This window comes from Hyposmocoma kahamanoa, unplaced genomic scaffold (assembly GCF_003589595.1).
Source record: "Hyposmocoma kahamanoa isolate Upper Pololo Valley unplaced genomic scaffold, ASM358959v1 64, whole genome shotgun sequence".
Taxonomy (NCBI): domain Eukaryota; kingdom Metazoa; phylum Arthropoda; class Insecta; order Lepidoptera; family Cosmopterigidae; genus Hyposmocoma; species Hyposmocoma kahamanoa.
This window is the reverse complement of record NW_020653852.1, coordinates 15840386-15860353: the sequence shown is the minus strand read 5'-3', so window position 1 is coordinate 15860353 and position 19968 is coordinate 15840386. Positions and strand designations below refer to the sequence as shown.

Here is a 19968-nt window from a genome sequence, read left to right as displayed (position 1 = left end):
ATGACATTCAATAAAATTAATATTCTGATAAAATCCATTTAGTTTCATTTAAATTTTTTCAGAAAAATTTGGTAAGTCGATGTCGAAAGATGAAGATTACTACTTTATTTAAATTTCTTATTTATTTAAATATAAATGTTACTACTTTATGTTCTCACTTTTTGTCCTTAAACCTTAAGTCTTTGAAACCTTAGGCCGTAGGGAGAAATAAAGCAAACAACTAAATTCGTTCTTCATAGATTTTAAGTTTTATATAATATATGTATATGTTACATTGGAATGGCTGTGAACAATTTAAATATATTAATTAAAATTTAATTCTTACATTATTATTCTTCTTTCAGCATTAAAATATGTACATTAAAAAATCTAGTACAAAATAGAAAAAACAAACTTATCATAAATCAGGAATCAATGCAGGACTGGGAAACATTCGTAATTAATAGAAACAAAATTGCAATAAAATAAAATAGTAATTCGTTTCTTATACTTTACTAGTGCCATAAATCGGCGGCTAGTCGAACTGTACATGTGACAGGATTGAGTAAATTTAATAACTAACATGCTGGGTAGTGAATGGGAATCTTTAAAATAGTTGAAAAAGTATCAGTCACCATTACCTATCTGTGTAACTCGTCTCCATTTATTTACGTATAATATTAAAGTAAAATGTAGTAGTAATATGATGGACAGTGAAAAAGCTGTTTAACACCAGTCTGAACTGAGTCGTGTTGCATTATCTCTGTGTCGGTCAACTTACAAGTTGGAATTGTCAATTGTTGTGTCGATCCGTCCACGCATTGGCTAATGAATGGGGCGCTTTAGAGTAACCATTAGTTGTGTCAGTCAGCCTACACTTTGAATTAAATCAGTCATATTGAATAGAAAATGGGGCGCTTAGAGCAGTTCCAGTGTGGCGGCGATGTCGAACATGGATCTGGCGTCGTCGAGGGGCTGGCGCAGAAGCTGCGCGTGCTGCCACGCCAGCTCACCTCGCCCGCCTCGCAGGCTAGCCGTCAGCGTAGCCGACCGGCACTGCGCAGCGACCTGCATCCACGCATCTGAAAGGCAGAATATCGTTACCTATCCAAGCTTTACTTTTACAGCACTAAGTGATGGGACGAACGATTCGTGTGCCTGGTGGAAAGCGACACGCCATGTCCCTAACAGTAACAGTGCCACTCAGAGCCTTAAATCACAAAGATCTGAGGGGCATTGCCACTGCGCCCGACACCCTGAGACATAAGTTGACAAGTCTCTTGTGCCTGTAATTTCACCAGCACCTTTACCCTTCGAAGCCGTTACGCATAATGTTCACACTACTGCTTGGCGGCAGAAATAGGTAAGGAAGCAGTACTTCCCTGGTCAAACTCTTTCACAAAGAGCTCTGCTGCTAGACGTTTTCATATTAAGCGTTTATAGGTGAAATTATGTCGTGACGTAAGCTGGTGTGACGTTAAATATTCGGTTTTTATCATTGACTTACAATTATATGGACGTCGGGTCCGCGCTAAAAAGTGTCCGCACTTGTAAGGCGCTAAAATCGTATACAGAGCGCGACACTCCGCTTTAGTCTTCATTTGTTCTACGGACAGCGCGATACTGCGATGACATAACAATTTAAATTTCGAATAGGTTGACTTGGGACATTGTTTTCGTGGTTTTTGTATTAGACCCGTCGTCCATTTATTTGTAAGTCAATGGTTTTTATACAATTTTCTTATGACAGGCCTCAACTTTATAGCTCAACACTGTGCTAACAGATTGGAACTAAACATCGATTATGGTTAACTTCCGTTAGTCTTTAGCAGGGTGGAGGCGGCTAGGGCCGTGATTGTATCAACACTACACTATAGTCTGTCTTTTTTGAAGATAGCGTAAAATGACATTTGTAGGGTTGCCAGTTTTCATAAAATATAGTTATGCAGTTATTGTCGATAGTTTTATCGATAGATAGTGAAAGGTAAAATTTGTCAAAAATGTCTGAATTGTGAACGTTACGTCGTTCTAATGATTACTAATTGCGTCATTGAATTCTTTATTCCTATTTTGACAGTTGGCCTACTAGTATGGAGATCAATTTTTATTCATATATATTTTAACAAGAATAGCCGGATTTATTAACTAAAAATAACGGATAACTCACGTATTTAAGTCGAATTTTTGCTCGACATGTTTCGAACCAATTCGTGGTCCTTAATCATGAGATTCCGCGGCGGTGACTCGACGGAAACTGCGCGCCAAAGCCCTGGCAGCCCGATCACTCAGTACGGCAGCGGGCGCAGGCGGCGTCGGCGAGAATCTACCCTCGCTTGCTTCATTTTTATTAAAGTCATATACAGGTGCATAGTGCGTCGAATCCGAATCCAATGAGTGTTCCGTCACTGCAGAACCCCGATTGTCCCGGTTCTTAATAGTACATATGTGTTCCGTTAGTCATGTGGATATGTTACGGCCGGTCTTTCCTATGTAACTCTTGCCACAGGACCAGGGAATCTTATATACACCGGGAACATTCAATGGCTCCCGGTGTATATAAGATTCCATTTTCATTCTAGGAAAACAGTGCTAGGTACTACGTCAGTGGTTAGTGTAGACGAGACTTTAGAAAATGACGTTGTTAATGCAGTGTGCAATCCTGCATATGACTTTAATAAAAATGAAGCAAACGAGGGTATCTTCTCGCCGACGCCGCCTGCGCCCGCTGCCGTACTGAGTGATCGGGCTGCCAGGGCTTTGGCGCGCAGTTTCCGTCGAGTCACCGCCGCGGAATCTCATGATTAAGGACCACGAATTGGTCCGAAACATGTCGACCAAAAATTCGACTTAAATACGTGAGCCATCCGTTATTTTTAGAGGATGGAAAAAAATAAAGTAAATATTTACAGAACTCCAATTTGCTTACTTGTCGTAATGTTGTTATTTTGTCTTTGTCATGTCATTTTGCAGAAGTATTCAGAAAAAATAAACACACACAGTACGTTACTCTTGAATGTAACTAACTTTGCACAAACTAAATAAGCATAGTTAAGAAAGTTTGTAAATAACTATTTGAACGCTCGATCGAGAAACAGCCTCCCGTCGGGATGTTCCCATTTCGTATATTTTTCAATAATGAAACCCTGACGTCACATCGCTGTCGGTACGCGTGAGTTGCAGTAACGATTTTCGTTATCGTGGATTTCCAGAACAGTATAATCGGTAAGTTGTCGATACGGCAACCGACGACTTTCGCTATCAGAGTCATACTGAATCATAACGATAGCGATTACAGAATACCGCTCCTGATGGTCATTGTGACGGTTTCCTTCCTCTTTTCAAATCCATGTGAAACGATAGACTTTAAATATTTAATTGATTTTGAATTTTTGTTATCATCATGTTATTTATTGTAAATAGTAAGTAGCTCGAGTATCCCGTCTCCGATTACTATATATAAACCCGCATTCAGGCAATTTGGTTCGAAACAATCGACCAAAATGGTCGGTTGATTCGATCGATTAATGAAAATAACCCATTACGGCTTTCGAATAGGCAAACAAGAATAAACAAGAATATACATAGGGCGCACTATAAGTTTCAGGAACTGGCCACTTACACAAACAATTATTTAAAAAGTAATTATAACATTTGAAAATGGAACTCTTTGGCTGTAGAATACAGTTTGTTTCATCTGATTGTCACTTGTTTTTGCATTGTGGCGTCATTTTAGAAATTGGTTGTCTACATCACCATGGATTTAACTCGTGAAAATTTTCGTAGTATGATTTTCTACGAGTTTAAGGGTCGTATTCCGGAACTCTACTCTATGCTCAAGTCAGGATTTGAGCAGACTTGAGTATGATTTCAAGCACTGGAAATACAACCCTAATGGCAAGGACTTGAGTATGATTTTCAGTGCTCACTGCAATACTCAAGTCCTGACTTGAGTATTGAGTAGAGTTCTGGAATACGAGCCTAAGTGTAATTTAACAGCTCAGCGGAGCTTCGCTCGGCTTCAAACTGCTTTTGGCAATGAAGCACCATGCAAGATGACTATTTATAGCTGCTGGTTTTCAGAATTTAAACGCGGTCGTGTATCTCAGTGACAAATTTCGTTATGGTCGCCCGTCCACAGCTGCGAACAACAAAAACATCGATGCTGTGCGCCGTATGATCAAAACAGACAGGCATGTGACATACCATGAGATTCGGTCATCTTTAGGCATAGGCATGAGTCAACTACAATCAATACTACACAAACATTTGGGTGTGAAAAAGCTGTGCTTTCGGTGGATCACACACAATTTGACTGAGGCTCAAAAAACGTATCGCGTCACTTGGTGCAATGCCATGCTTTCCAAATTCAAAGAAGGGGCGTCAGATTTGGTGTGGGACATAGTAACAGGTGACGAAACATGGATTTATGTTTACGATCCCAGAACAAAGCAGCAATCTAGCGTATGGGTCTTTCGAGATGAGCCGAAACCAACCAAAGTGGCGCGCGTGCAAGTTGCCTCTAAGCGGATGATTGCTTTTTTTTTAATAAAACTGGACACGTGGGTATCGTTTCTTTGTAGAATCGTTGTACCGTGAACAGTGATTGGTACACGACCATTTGTTTGCCGGAAGTTATTAACAAACTCGGTAAAAATAACTGTAAACGCCGTATATCTTGCACCACGATAATGCTACTTCTCACACGGCCAGACAGACAAATGAATTTTCGAAGGTGAACAACGTTGACCTTATGAGCCATCCCGCGTACAGTCCCGACCTGGCACCTTGTGACTTTTATTTACATATTTCCAAAAATTAAGAACCAGTTACGTAGTCTAGGATTTTCATCACCTGAAGAGGCTGTCGAAGAGTATGAAAAATATGTTTCAGAGATTGTCACGGAGGAGTGGCATAAATGTTTTCAAAATTGGTTTATTCGTATGAAAAAGTACATTAACGCCAACGGAGAATATTTTGAGAAACAATAAATTCATTTCTGACTATTTATAGTATTTTTTTGTTATTCATTCCGGAAACTTATAGTGCGCCACACGTAAATACGTATTCTGTGGATTAGTGGTAGCTACGGAGGTAAACTTACCGGAGAACTGGCAAGGTTTGTGTGGCGCGTCGTCCACGCTGACGGTGCAGGCGACTGTGGCGTCCTCGTACAGCGTGGCGTGAAGGCGCGCGCGCACGCCGTGCAGCACGCCGCCGGGGCAGGCCTCCACGCGCCACGACACTGACCCCTCACCACTGCCTTCTGCGGTGGCGAAATATAGTGACACTTTGTTGGCCCAACAGTTTGCACGGAAGGTCCCAGAGCCGATTCCCGGTAAGACCAATTTGGGAAATGAACTAAATTGGTTCTGATCTGGGTGTTCTGGGTATTGTTCCGGAGTAAATTCCGCTAGTTATGATTTGTATGGCAAGTCGGTTTATCTTTCATAATGGACTGAAACGAATTGTATAATTGCCCATTAAAATACCGTGGAATTAAAAACTGGCACTGTATAACAAAGTACGGGAGAAAAAAGGTACTTACCCTCTCTAGCTAAGTATACCATGCGCCAATCATGCTCGACCTTGCGAAATACACTTTTCGCGCTGTATACGCCACTGGCCCACCCGGACAACTCGCTTTCCGCTCCGCCTGTCACCGTGTACTTGTCCGATGCCGTGCAGTACTGAACGCTGCATGGACCCGGGCAGACGAAACGGAATACGTGGCCCTATTGTTAGCACCAACTATTTAATACATTGTTTTAATTTATTGAATTTCTAGTCAAAGGTACCGGCTGCGGCAAGAAGGTTCTAAAATCTCTCACTAAATGTCACTAGTGACGCTGAATGCCGAAAAATCTAGTACAATGATCTATAACATAAACACATAGGAGAACTTCAACAACTGGATAACTTGGCCTGCAGCTCAGTTGGTTAGAACAGCGTTACGGCGCAGTGTGGTCATGGGTTCAAGTCCCATCGGGTCGAAGAAATTTTTCTAATTTTTTTAATCTTTGTAATAAATAACCATAACAAAAGTAACAAAAAATCTCAGTAATAACTACTTGTCGATTTGATTTCTAGTGGAATCGATAACAGTATAATGACAACACAGGTGGCAGTGATGGAGGGGGAATTCGAGTATGCGGATAGAAGAGTATAACATACGATTTTACGTCATATAACAATTATTAATAAAGATTGAAAACAAAGATAAATTATAAAAGAATAAATAATAAAAGATAAAAAGACAGGACTCGAACCTGTGTCTGTATTATGCCAATCTAGGGCAGTGGCTTACCAACTGAGCTACAAATCAGATCAGCAGACCTCAAGAAATTGTCTATGCGTTTGTTACAAATCTTTCATTTTTGGTTTTTAATAATTTTTTGCCATAGCGTCACCTGTCAGAAATATAAATTTCTCAACTGACTGGCAAAAATGGGTTTCTCTTCTCTTAACGAGGTACCTTAAGGCGACAAGAGATGTCGCTTTTAGATTCGTAATATTGATATTAATTAATGTTATGTTTTACTACCCTGAAATTCATTTATATTATGCTAATAATATTATAAAAATATGGACAAGTGATGCTGCTTAACATATGCTTTAACAAAGTAACTCTTAACATTTTTGACGAACCCTGTCGCCCAACTGTCTCCAGCAGTAATTCAGTAACGTATACAAAGATGAGGCAACCACGTACTATAATATTATAGGGAAATAGGCAACCTCGTACCATAATATTATGGTAACATATGTTAGACCTGTGAAATTGAAATTATTTATAGGTTAGAATACCTGAGTGCCAATTTCACCGCGTTCGCGTCGCCACGCCGTCGATCCCGAGATCCTGCCTTGGGTTTCACCATCTTCAGGTTTCCTGCAATGAACAAACAATACATAAATATTGCTTACCGGCTAACCGCTGAAGGCATTGACATTCTACCTATATGACTCAGTTTATTACCAATTCCGGTTTCGTTCTATTTTTTCAATATCCTTGCTTACCTAACTTTGACATTGGCTAAATGTTCTACGCAAAGTCATAATACAAAAAAAAAAACCACCGTTTCTATTGATTATTTTGTCAAAAGTTTTACAGATAGATATTATTAGCAATAGTGGTTTAAATGGCAACATTTTCTAAAGGTTGACAGAGTTTTTTACGAACTATGGAAGATTAATAAACTGAGGCAGTTGTTTAAACGCTGTCGAAAATTGTCAGGTAATAACTAGACGCAAACTTTCATAGATTTCTCAAAGGTGGCTTTACGGCAAATAAGCCGTTAAAAAAAAGAACTGCAACGGGCATTTGGAGAACTTTGTAAAGTCTGCTAACTCGTTCCGTACTAGTAAAAACATCGTGATATTCAATAAAATAAATAGAGACAGTTTTAATTAAATTTGTATTGCATGGGTAATCAATTATTTTTAGTAGTTTGCTATAATTATTATTACAAAGATCGAACATTTGTTATGAGTACATATCTCTCAAGTATTTACTTTTTTTAAACTTGTTTGCATTTCTTGGCATTCGTAAACATATCTTTATGCAAATGTACAGGTATTTTGTTTAGAATGTCAGGCAGTATGACTCTATATAAGTATAGAATCAACTACTTAGATAGATAGAATCAACTGTCGAAAATTTTACTACAGATTAAAACGAAAGAACGAATATCAACTCCCACTCCCATCGGAACCGCTGTCGAAAAAACGCACACAAACAAATGATGAACACTATGAAATCTTGGTAATAATTCATCATAGTTTTAATTTCAAAAGATTTGACAAATTCTGGATTGTTAATATAATTAAAACTTTAACCAGTCGCTGTCTCGTCGAAAGTTCAATATAACCTTTATTGCAAGTTACGACGTTTTGATTTTATATTGAAATTTTATTCAATGTGCTGCCATCTTGCGGCCCGTAGCTAGACTACGACGAACAATTAACATCTGAACTAATACAAAGTAGTATCTTCACGACAATAGGGTCTTCTTTAACGCTCACATAGCATAATGAACTTTATTTTGATCATTTAAGATGAAGGATTTTTTCGCTAAACGTTTGTTCGCTACTAGCGTGGAAAATTCGAGATGTGTACTTAGATCTCCAAAAGATGAAACTCGACCATATAGCTCTGGGATTATGTTTACTTTCGTTTGTTACAATACAAGAAATCAATTCGATACCTAACAGAAAATTGAAAATTTATTAAAATAAGACTTACCGATGATATGACATACTACTACGGGTAACATTTTTGGTGCGGCTATCATTTTTGCACTCCAAAACAGCACAATATTTTCACACAACACAAATTTTTCTAGAATTTTTTTAGAGAATTTGCGCGAAAGAATGACACAACCATACCATGCAAAGCGAAAATGGCGGACTAACAGTTGGCACGCGTCAGCCACTAACTAACTTCTACTGTATTTATTGTTCTGTGGGACATTCCCTCCAAGTTAAAAACAATAGTTAAATATTGTAAACAAATAATAAAGTCCGTGTGTACATACTTTTCAACCATTAGCTGAACGAGTTCCTCGAGGCATCGTTTCGCGAGGCAGCGGCGCCTCGGCTCGGAGATCTGCCTCTGCCGCGCCTCGCGTAGAAGCAAAATGGTACTTGTCAACTCCTGTTCCGTGCACAGTGTTCTTCTTTTTAAAACCTGAAACAAATACAGGGTCACAAGGTTGTATTTTTAACAGATTATATTTAAAGGAATGATATTATCTATTGTTATGTGAGTTACTAATCATAAGATTATTAATACAATAATAACGCACATACTCACAGCCCCGCACTAGGGAAACCCTGTATCGCGGGTGCCATGGACACACACACATAGACAACTTTCACCTAAATTCACGAGAGAAATAAATGCCCGGGAATCGAACCCGGGATCTCTGCGTGGCAGTCCAGATTTTTTTTATACTATCAAGTGACGGGACGAATAAGTCGTGCGCCTGATGGTAAGCTACACGCCTGTCCATAACAGTTGCAGTGCCACACAGAGTTTTAAATCGCTACGATCTGAGGGGCACTGCCACTGCGCCCGTCACCCTGAGACATAAGTTAACAAGTCCCGTGTACCTATAATTTCACCAGCACTCTTACCCTTCAAAACCGGAACACAGTAATGCTGACATTACTGCTTGGCGGCAGAAATAGGTAAGGTAAGGGAAGGTAAGCATGGTAACCGTTCGGCCACAGAGGCAGTTAACAACAACAAAGATCGAACACATAGAAAAATTTCTTCGACCCGACGAGACTTGAATCCATGACCATGCTGAAAAATGTTTTTTTTCAAAAATCTTTCACAAGATATCACTGGCGGCGACGAATGCCGAAAGCCAGTACAAAGATCTATAACAAAAACACATACAATTTCGACAGCTCGGTAACTTGACCTGTGGCTCAGTTGGTAAGAGCAATACTACGGTGCAGCATGGTCGGGGGTTCAAGTACCACCGGGTCGAAGAAATTATTCTATGTGTTCGATCTTTGTATTAAGAAACATAACAAAATTAGTGTAGTTATTTCACAAAAAGTCTCAATGATATGGCTCACATTTTGTTCTGGTAGACGGAACATCGTGTCAGTAACAGAGTTACTCAATGAGATTAAAGGTAACTCTTGAGATCTACGAATAACACTCAAACCAGAATCAATTTAGAAAAGGTCGTTGCTTAAAATGATCCTGCTGGAAAATGAACCAGAGAGCTGACCGCTGAATACCGAGGTCTGTATATAGTTTTATTTATCAGTTTAGTTTTAGATTGAAACTTTAAATGCATTTGTTTATGGCACCTCTTTTTTATTTGTCTGCTTTTCATGCTCGTGCACTTCTAATCTTATAGTTTAAGTATATTGTTTTGGTATTGCTCCGCGTTAGCACGGGAACTAAATTTTTAACCGACTTCAAAAAAAGGAGGAGGTTCTCAATTAGGCTGTATTTATTTTTGTATGTACTATGTTAAGGGATTATGAACGTTTGTGAACCGATTTTGATGATTCTTTTTTGTTGGAAAAAGGGTACCTCAGTATTGGTCCCATTTAATTTGAAGAAAATATTCCACCTTTAAGGGTGGCAAACTATGGGACGAATACGGTTTCGCGCACTTTCTGGCAACAAATTTCAATAAAACTTGGCAAATATAAGTAATTCCACGAACTTTTGAGGTTGGTTTTTTTAACACTGTACTGAGATTGTTTCAATCTTTTTTACAAGATAAAAAATTAGGAGAAATAGGAATCCCGAAATTGGTTCATTTTGAGCGTTCGCGTGAGGTCGCAACAATTTGCATTAGCATATGTTTTTAATTATAAAAATATAGAATCAAGAAGCTGACCTCTGTATGTTGAGTGGTGTACCGCCAAGTGACGTCCTGGAGATCGTCTCTGGAGAAGGCGATGACGTAGGCAAGCTTCTTGCCCCATCCGTGGGAGTAAAGAAGTGGGGCGTCCAGCTTGCCCTCGCAGGGGTCCACGTGAAGCCAAGCGTTGCTGTCGTAGTCGTACACCTGTTTGAGTAAAAAAAAAGTTAGTATAAAATAATAATAATTATTATTGGGAATTCTTTGATAAACCTTAGAGCTGAGGCAAGATAAAAAAATTTCAACGCCCACCACCACAAAAAATAATTAAAAACACGTATTTTTCATATAATATAATTATGAAGTGGAGTAGTTCCGAAGCCCCTACCGCCACGTAGCACATTCTGGGAATGCAGCTGCCCAATAAGATAAAGAACTGCAGGTTTTTTTTATAAAAAATAAGTTTGCAGTTGACCTCAATCTCACCTGATGGAAAGTGACGTGATTTATCCGTCCCACTACTGGGCACGGGTCTCCTCTGAGGCGAGGGTTTTTCACACGTTTACCGAGGGTTGTGAACCTTCTTCGATTATTCCTTTACCAAAAAGCTCATCGGTAAATTTCGCACAAAAATTCTGAGAAACTCAGAAGTGCGAACGTCGGATTTGAACCCTTGGCCTCTGTTAGAGAGGCGGAAGGTTAAACCAAGGGTCTACTCTCGTTCTCCATCTGACGTCCGTCCGAAAAAATAACTGTCAAATAAGTAATATTATACCAAATTAAAAGAGAACGTCGAGTATGAAGTTTCACTCGCATCATGCGTCTTTTAATTTGGTCGAGTATTACTTATTTGGCAGTTATTTATTAGGACGGATGTCGGACGGAGAATGAGATTAGACCCCCAGGCTAGCATGACAATGGAGCATGCACACCTTAATAAGTGGCAACACGAACATTGTAATAGTAAATTGTGGATGATATTGTTGGTAGTACATAATTATGTATAAATTAGTAATAAGACCGTTTCTTACTTGCTTTGTATTGCAGCGTTTCTGTCCCTAACAAGATAAAATAAAAAATGCCTATTCATTCTCGCCTCGAAAAGGGCCAAGTTATACCGTACAATATAGCGATGTGCAACTTTGAACATTACTAATACTAATCATTCGAATGGGCAAATCATTCGCCAAAGTCGAATTCAAGCACAATCATTCGACTCGAGTCGAATGATTCAATACCGAATGCCAATGCCATTCGGTCGGGTGCACGAGTGGAATGATCATTATATCGGAACACCTCATTCATCATATACATACCAAATATCGAATATGAAAATTAGTAGGTTACTAACATTGACTTACAATTATATGGACGTCGGGTCCGCACTTGTAAGGCGCTAAAATCGTATACAGAGCGCCAAACTCCGCTTTAGTCTTCATTTGTTCGACTGACAGCGCGATACTGCGATGACATTACAATTTAAATTTCGAATAGGTTGACTTGGGACATTTTTTTCGTGGTTTTTGTATTAGACCCGTCATCCATTTATTTATAAGTCAATGGTTACTAATTTAACATTCGAATGACAGGATTAGCGATTACTAACGAGTCCAATAACGAAAACATTCACAATCGCGCATCGCTAGTACAACAGTGGTTGGCCGCACCTCGCACCAGACGTGGTCCGTTGTGTCGTAGACATAGCGCGTGTCGTAGCCCAGCGCGCGGCAGAGCAACGTGAAGCAGTTGGCCCACTCGCCGCAGCGGCCGCGGCGCGTGCGCAGCAGCGTGCGCACGTCGTTGTAGCGCGGGAACTCCGCCGCGCCGTCTGCGCAGCGCGTGCACTTGTAGTGCTGCCGTCGGGGGTTTGCGTTATTCATGCTCTAATGTCATTCCACTTTCTACAAGCGTAGAAGCAACCCAAGTACCTCAACCCGGCAAATTTCACTATCCGTAACGATATTTGAGTTTCTGTAGTGCTTGGTGGGCCCACCGCAAGTCTCGCACGGTGGCTGGTCTACCCACGAAAAGAACTTGTACTTGAACCAGCCCAATAGTTCCAGCAGCAACGCTTTGTCGAACGGCAGGTCCTGACCATCCATTTCCCCTGAAAAAATACGTTTGATATATTAGTACTATCCCTCTTATTGCTTCGTAATCCTTAGCTATAAAGATTAATTACTTACTATGTAATGCGTTTGAAATAAATTTCCCAACTTAATCTTTTACACAATACATATAAAAGTAATTCTGGCTTTCTAAAGAAGATTAAGCAAACATGTAAAAAAAAATTAAATTAAATTTAAACTAAACTAAATTTAAAGATTGACAAAAATTACACATGATTGCTGTTAGTTAGGAAATCAATAGATTACTTGTATAGCGATTTTCCTTTGATGTAGGAAAATTCTTTCATTCGCAACACCTTTTTACATTTTTCTATTTTTGGGAATGATTCTAATCATTCCTAAGATAATAGTACCAAACTGACTGACCACATGAGAATGTGATCATACAACAAAATAACTTAACTGACTGAAATGATAATTTCTTCCACTAATCAATTATGTTGGAAGGAATGTTTGACATGAACTGCTTATGACCCCAAACAAGAATAAATTGCATATTGACAAAAATATATAAAAGAAAACTGGTGAATGCCACCCCTACCGCCTTTAACGTGCTGTGGACCCCTCTGGTGGGGCCATAGCTACCAAAATATAACTTCTAACCAGCCTTCAGTTTCCTCTGGTGTTCCCGACAGGAGTCCAAGGCCATCAACTGGAGTGTCATTATAGGTATTTGATCTCGTGCTAATGCCTGAAGTTCATCATTCTCATAGTCTAAGACACCGTTGAATAAAGTCTGTAGCTTTAATAGGAACGGGTTTGTGGTGGTCTATAAGAGACAAAATTATGTTTTCATTAGGCACATCATTTCTCTATTATTACATGTGAAAGAAGGATGGCGACATCCTGTGTATTTTGTGACGACGTGCATTAAAGATACCTATCAATACTTGTGATTCATTAAAGGTACACACACATACACGCACACGCACATAGACACACACAGAGACACACACAGAGACACACACAGACACACACACACACACACACACACACAGACACACACACACACACACACACAGACACACACACAGACACACACACATAGACACACACACATAGACACACACACACACACACCACACACTCACACACACACACACACACACACACACACACACACACACAAACACACACACACACACACACGCACTCCGTTTCACTGCATTTGGGGAAATATGGTGAATATGGGGGAAATATTTTACTTTCATTGTTTATAAATAAAATTGTTAATCTGTTTTCTGTAATATTTACCATTAAAATAAAAATTATAAATAAATACTGTTAAATACCCATATTGAGATGCTTTCGACACAACTGCTGTTACAAAAAAAATTTGAATTGAACAGACAAGTAGATCTTTATACAAACTTTGATCTAAAAAACTATTCATAAACATACTAATTCTGACAACAAAAATTAAACATTGGACCCACATAACTGTCTACTCGCCTTCAATTTCAATGTGTTGATAACTGAGTATATATTTATTTGATTCTAGCTGGACATTTTGGGTACTTATAATAGTAACATTGTACAATATTGTGCATAAAGATTTGACATGGTCTGCACATAGTAAACATACAAGTTCAAACTCAAGTGGTGATCCATTTAAGGGTGCGTACAGATCTGGCGAATGAGCTTGTTTGTGATAGGCTCGCGAGCTGCACAAATGCATTACGTAGTGCAATCAGTTCACGTGCCATTCCCGTGCCATCTATGCTAGCTTGCCTTGTGTGAAATGAGATTTAAAAAATAACACGCATGCAGCACGCACGCAGCGCACACGTCAGATTTGTTCGGTCTCTATGAATACAACATTAAACATCATACGTACCAACACTTTAACAGGCATTAGTTTTTGTTTTCTTGCTAGAGGTATTGTTACGCCAGATTTAACTCTGCCCTCACAGTGATTCAAAGACCCACAGCAGAAATAGATTTTTCTCTCTATTGCTGCTTGGGCCATCCGTAGTTTGCTCAGAGTCTGCTCTTTTGGGTATGTGTAGTTATCCCCAATCTAAAAAAATTCAAGGATTGCAATAATATTCAATATACTTGACAAGTATGTATGTACACTCGCCCCCTTACAACGAAAACCAGTTAAATCATAAAAAGTGCAAACGGAGATATCGCGATTACAAAGTTTGCGGGTTTGAAAATACCCTTTTTAGTATTATATTGTTATTTTTGCTTTATAGCATCAGTACATTAATAAAACGTTCTATTTGAACATGTCCATTGAGGTTTAAAAAAATTATTGCTTTGTAATGAAAATTTCAATAATTGTCACAAGGTCACCCATTTAATTGGTTTTCCCTGAGAACTGATAAATGTCTATATCTTTTAAGGCAATAGGAATACGGCAAATCCCGCGAAATTACTTTTTACTTTCAGTAAATTAAGACTAACCATGATAAAAAAATACTAAGCTGTCCCTTGTGAAGTTACAAGTGAAAATGTATCAAGATAATTGGTTTTCCCTGCAGAAAATTTAAGAATCTAAAAAATTAAGTAAGTTGTTTATTAGAGTTTCAGTACGTTCCTTTGTTATCAACTTTATAAGTCGAAATAATTAATTAAGTACAAATTAGCTTGATTAGTTCAAATAACAATAAAATCGCGTTTCAATTGCCAGTAATATGTACCAAAAAAAATGTAAATAAAGGAAAAACTGACTTATTATTGAGTGACCGACTGACTGACTGACATACCAAAGCAAATCCAATATTATTGCGCTAGACGTCTAAAATTTTACATAAATGTACCTTTGTGACCTATGATAATCTTACTTGGATAAAAAAATTCCCGAAATTTCCATGGGATAACATTTTTGGGAAAAATTTAAATATGCAAAGTCCTGCGACTTTGCATATTTTCAAATTCTAAATAAAATATTATCTTTAATGCGCATCTACATTAAGCATTTACATATGCTAGGTATCGAGAACAGGTAATTGAAATAATAATCAAATTAGAAAATCAAACAAGGACTATTTTTACTTTGATAAACTTAATTAAATTCTAAACAAAATTATCTAATTTGTTTATGACTAAGCATTTTTATCTTCTAGTTAGGTCAAACTGAGAATAATATGTCATTACAATTATAATCAAATATAATTAAAATTAAGACAGTAAAAATAGAATACCAGGGTTAGGTAGGTACTTAAAAAAATTAACTATTTTGTATTGGGTTGTTGTTAGTCATCATCCGAAGATATTGCAGATTCGTCATCAGAGACTGTGCAATCAGGTACCCTGTCTTTACAATCAGCATCGCTATTCAAATTGTTGAACCAGGGATGGTACCCCTCTGGTATGACGCCTTTGCTGCATAATAGCAGCAAGTCTCTCTTTTTTGCAACACTTATAGATAAAGGTTTTTTTGTAGAGCTGCAATAGTTTATCAGGAAAATATTGCACGTCACTGATTTCTGATCTTTCAGAAATCACGGACATTGCCGCTTCGTCCACAGTCCTTTTCTTTCTATTTCTTGTTCCGTAATTATGTTCTCTTTGTTGCTCAGAATCTAAGTTTTCACTGGCTTTACTTCCTTTTCTTTCATTCCTTTTCTTTTTTTACTAACATCAATTGCAGAAAAAATTCTCTGACATAACGTAATTATAGAATATTTTGTTTTCTCCTTTAATATATCTCAGTCGCTTTATCTTTAACCACTTAACTTGCTTTTCTTCTGTGTCTATTTTTGTATTTAACAAAATTTTGTTGGACAGATCTTTTAAATCTTTGAACTCATCATATTTGAATTCTTTCACAACGTATGGGTTCTTAACAACTTTCTTATTTTCTTTCTTAATATATACTTTTTTTGATCTTGCTTTCTTAAATACCTTTATCCAATCTGGCATTGAATAGATATCTGTATATTTTTGTTCCGTCTCGATAGCGCTATGCATAGAGTCTGCCTCCATGTGTGAATGTCCACTTTCAAGGAATTTTTGTTCAATGATTTGCAAGTTTTCTATTTTTTGAACAGCCCAGAGTAGAATTGCCGCTACGTTCTTATTCCGATTCTGCCCGCCACAGGTATCAGAAAAAAGGCTTACTTCAGTCACAGAATTTGGAATGCAATTCGACAAGTAGTGGTACAAAATAGTACCTATTTCCGCGCTACCTTTTTTGCCATTTACTTCTGACCAAATTCAAATTCAAATTCAAAATAATCTTTATTTCATAGGTAAGCATTATTACACTTGAAATCGTCACAATGGTTAAACTCTACCGCTCATTCGTAAGGCAGATTCCCCTGAGAAGAATGAGCAAGAAACTCTAGGGGTTGCTCTTTGTAAATAGCATTTACAATATTTTTTTTTATATTTAAAACATCAGAAGTGAAACAATATGCATGGTTTGGAAGAGCACTCTCGTATACTGTCAAATTATAGACAGTTAATTTGCGCGTGTAATATAGAAGACCGATGTCTACACCAGGTATCTGAAGTATGGCTTGTAAATCAAAAGAAGCAGATAAAAATTCCTTATTATCACCGGCTCTTATCTTATCATTTTTCTTTTCTTTATTACAAGCCTCTTTCCTGGCATTGTATTCAGCAAATTGTTTTTCGAGTTCCGTTTTATCTTTAGTATCACTTCGTGCATATTTAGTGCAAATCAGACATTGGCCCTTTTTCGGTTTAAAGAATCCCAAATTGAAATCATTGCAAAACATTCTCCGATATGTTATCTCAGAGACAGGTTTACTGTTTTTCTTTTTACATTCGTCAACATAAAGACTGTACATCTTTGCAATAGATAGTTTTCTATCCAAATATTGACGTTTAGACTTCTTTCTTACGTAATGACTCTCCATGGATGGAAACGATTGTATGTGGTCATGGACCTCTTGAACTTTTTCAGGTGTCTTATTATGTGCCACGCACATTCCACGAGGGTCTTTATCTTTACTGTATTGTCCAACAAAATCTTTATTTTTTACAGCATTTTGTACCACGCTTTGACTGATGTAAAGGGTAGTGCAAAAAAAAACTTTTGCCACACAATGACCCTTTCATTTTCTATTTCAAAAGAACATTGTGTCCAATACGCTCTTGTGGTTCTTCTCTTCCTATCTAGGGTTAAAGTTTTAGTGTTTGTCCGTGACTAGGTATCGTCTCAGAGAAAAACAATTATCTAGATATACAATATTTTCGTTACAGTTAGTTAGCGTTACAATCTTGTATTGATTAATATGGAATTCTTCAGGTAAAACAAATTAATCAGGTTAAATCATTTTTCGCTGTAGTAATTAAGTTGCATCCTTGAATAAGTATTATCAGAGAAAAACAATTATCTTGATATACAATATTTTCTTAGCCGATTAGATTGTAATGTTAAAATGGAATTCGTCAGGTAAAATCAATTAAACTTTTTTTTTTTTTTTTTTTTTATACCTGACAGGCAAATGACTCCACTCCACCTGATGTTAAAAGGAAAGTGGTATCCAAACGCGAAGGAACCTAGTGCAGCGATGGAATCCTCACTGCACTAGCCGCCTCCACCCTGCCTGCCTACAATATGCCTCTTCACGCCTCGTTTGAAGGAAACTGCTATAATAGCTTTTGTTTGACCATTTTAATCTAGAATGGAGATTTAAATCTTAGTAAATGATTGTTACTGAGGGAAAAATTGAGTATTTCATGAGCTCTATCTGAAGAAAACCAAATTTTATCAGATTAACTGACAATCATTGGAGACAAATATGTCAGCAGTCAAGCTAATTATGCTTAATGTTTTGTATTTGAAAACAAACCTTGGTAATGGTTGAAATAATCGTTTATCTTATTAGGTAGCAGCGAAACTATAAGACTTAGCGATTAATCGGTTTTCGCAGACGAAAAACGACAAAATTTTAAGTACTTTGGCATTCTTAAGTCATTTTCGTCAAAATTTCGATTTAATTGGTTTTCGTTGTAAGGTGACGCACTGGTTCAACTGTAAAATAGATGTGGACTGTTAAATTGGTTGCATAGTTTTGGGAATAGACTTAGTCAAAAGACCACTGATGCATAGTTTTAGGAAATCAAAGATTTTTTTATGGTAATGATTTCAAAACATATTTTAAAAAATAATTAAAAAATCAACTAAAGTCTGTTCCAATCCATTTTGAACAAAAAGTAAACAAACCTGTTTGGTTAAAATTCTAAAGTAATCACTCAATAAATTGAATGAGTAACACTTTCACTTATATTTCGAAGATTTCGACTTGATATATCATCACTTTTTTCAACAATATTCATTTGAATAGCATAGTGAAATCATATTTGAAAAATGGTAGCCCAAAAGTGAGGTTATTATTCACCTACACTTATATGACTTGCCTATGGTTGCATAGTGCTGTTCGAAAAAAAAACATTCAGTTCAATCAATTACACTTTAGTAATTGATTATTAAAGCGAACATCTCAATCGCAATCAAGCGAGTATCTAAGTGTAAGGATTTGAAGGAGGATTTAAATTGAAATTTTAAATATGCTTATATAGGTTATATAAGGAAAATTGCTAGTATGACTCAATTGAACAAATTGATTTAATCATTCAATTGATTAATTAATCAATTTGTAGTTGGCGTTACAATTGGCCACCACTAATCGTCTATGGTTGGGTCAGTGCCTTGTTTGTTTACTTTTGTTCAAAATGGATTGAAACGAAATATAAGTAAATTTTAAAATGGTGACACCACCTTATCAAGTAAGTTTTGAGGTTTGGCTGCCTCAAGCAGTCGCTGCACCTTGCCACAATAATACAGAATGTCTTTCTGTACTAAAAACTATATCTGTTATTTGAAAATTACTGCATAAGACAAGTTTTGAGCCAAATTCACTCAGCTTGACATGGATTTAAAGACTAAGACAGCCGCTTGGACTTCCCAGGTAAAATTCAACAGGTTAGACTTCAGACGAGACTAGTATCTTAAAAATTGTTAATGTACTCACATCCAAGTTTACATTGTTGCTCATAACTTCCTCCCCCACTTCATCTCTCCTTTGCAGTCAGCTACTCAACAGTTATTAACTTTTAAAGGGATTTCTCTAAAAAATCTCATTCTACTTACTATAAATTCCATCTCTGTGGACTTACGACTGTTGGTTTTGGACTAACCTTTAAATAGCCTACAGGTACCTATATTTTAAATGCGGGTACAGGTAAAACAACCATATTATCAAGTTGATCTGGAGTGTTGCAAAAAACGCTTACCGGTTGAAAACCAATAGATTTTAGGTAATCCACAAATGCTTCATACTTCAAAACAGTCTTCAGAACCTCGCTTCTTATTATTCTTAGCTCATAATCATGGGGATTGTCCAAAATATGGGTAATGTGTGTCAGAAGTTCGTACAGTATTTTACTAAATGTCTCTGCATCTTGAACGTTTTGCTCGACCAGAGCAAGCCGAGCCATATCCTCCATAGTTAAATTAATAGGACACAAATGCAATTTTCGCAAAAATCACTTGGAAATTTAATAACTTTTTGTAATAATGATAAGATAAAGTTCTATTGCAACTT

At 37.4% G+C, this 19968-nt stretch overlaps 2 protein-coding genes across 2 annotated transcripts in view; one reads left to right on the top strand and one right to left on the bottom strand.

Moving 5' to 3' along the window:
• The window catches only part of LOC113230904 (putative deoxyribonuclease TATDN1), a 13870-nt gene extending 13818 nt beyond the window's left edge, over positions 1-52 (top strand). The window contains exon 5 of the mRNA XM_026465014.1: positions 43-52. Within this exon, the coding sequence (XP_026320799.1) occupies positions 43-52 (10 nt within the window). The remainder of the gene's footprint in view (positions 1-42) is intronic.
• Positions 53-279: 227 nt separating this feature from the next.
• On the bottom strand, positions 280-19883 carry LOC113230747 (peptide-N(4)-(N-acetyl-beta-glucosaminyl)asparagine amidase). The gene is made up of 11 exons (XM_026464826.1): positions 19658-19883; positions 14277-14459; positions 13043-13208; positions 12239-12417; positions 11978-12163; positions 10347-10517; positions 8511-8662; positions 6784-6865; positions 5525-5711; positions 5081-5242; positions 280-1061 (listed from the first exon to the last, which is right to left on the bottom strand). Exons 1-11 carry the CDS (start codon positions 19868-19870, stop codon positions 898-900), a joined length of 1845 nt encoding a protein of 614 aa, XP_026320611.1. The 5' UTR covers positions 19871-19883; the 3' UTR covers positions 280-897.
• Positions 19884-19968: the final 85 nt, after the last annotated feature.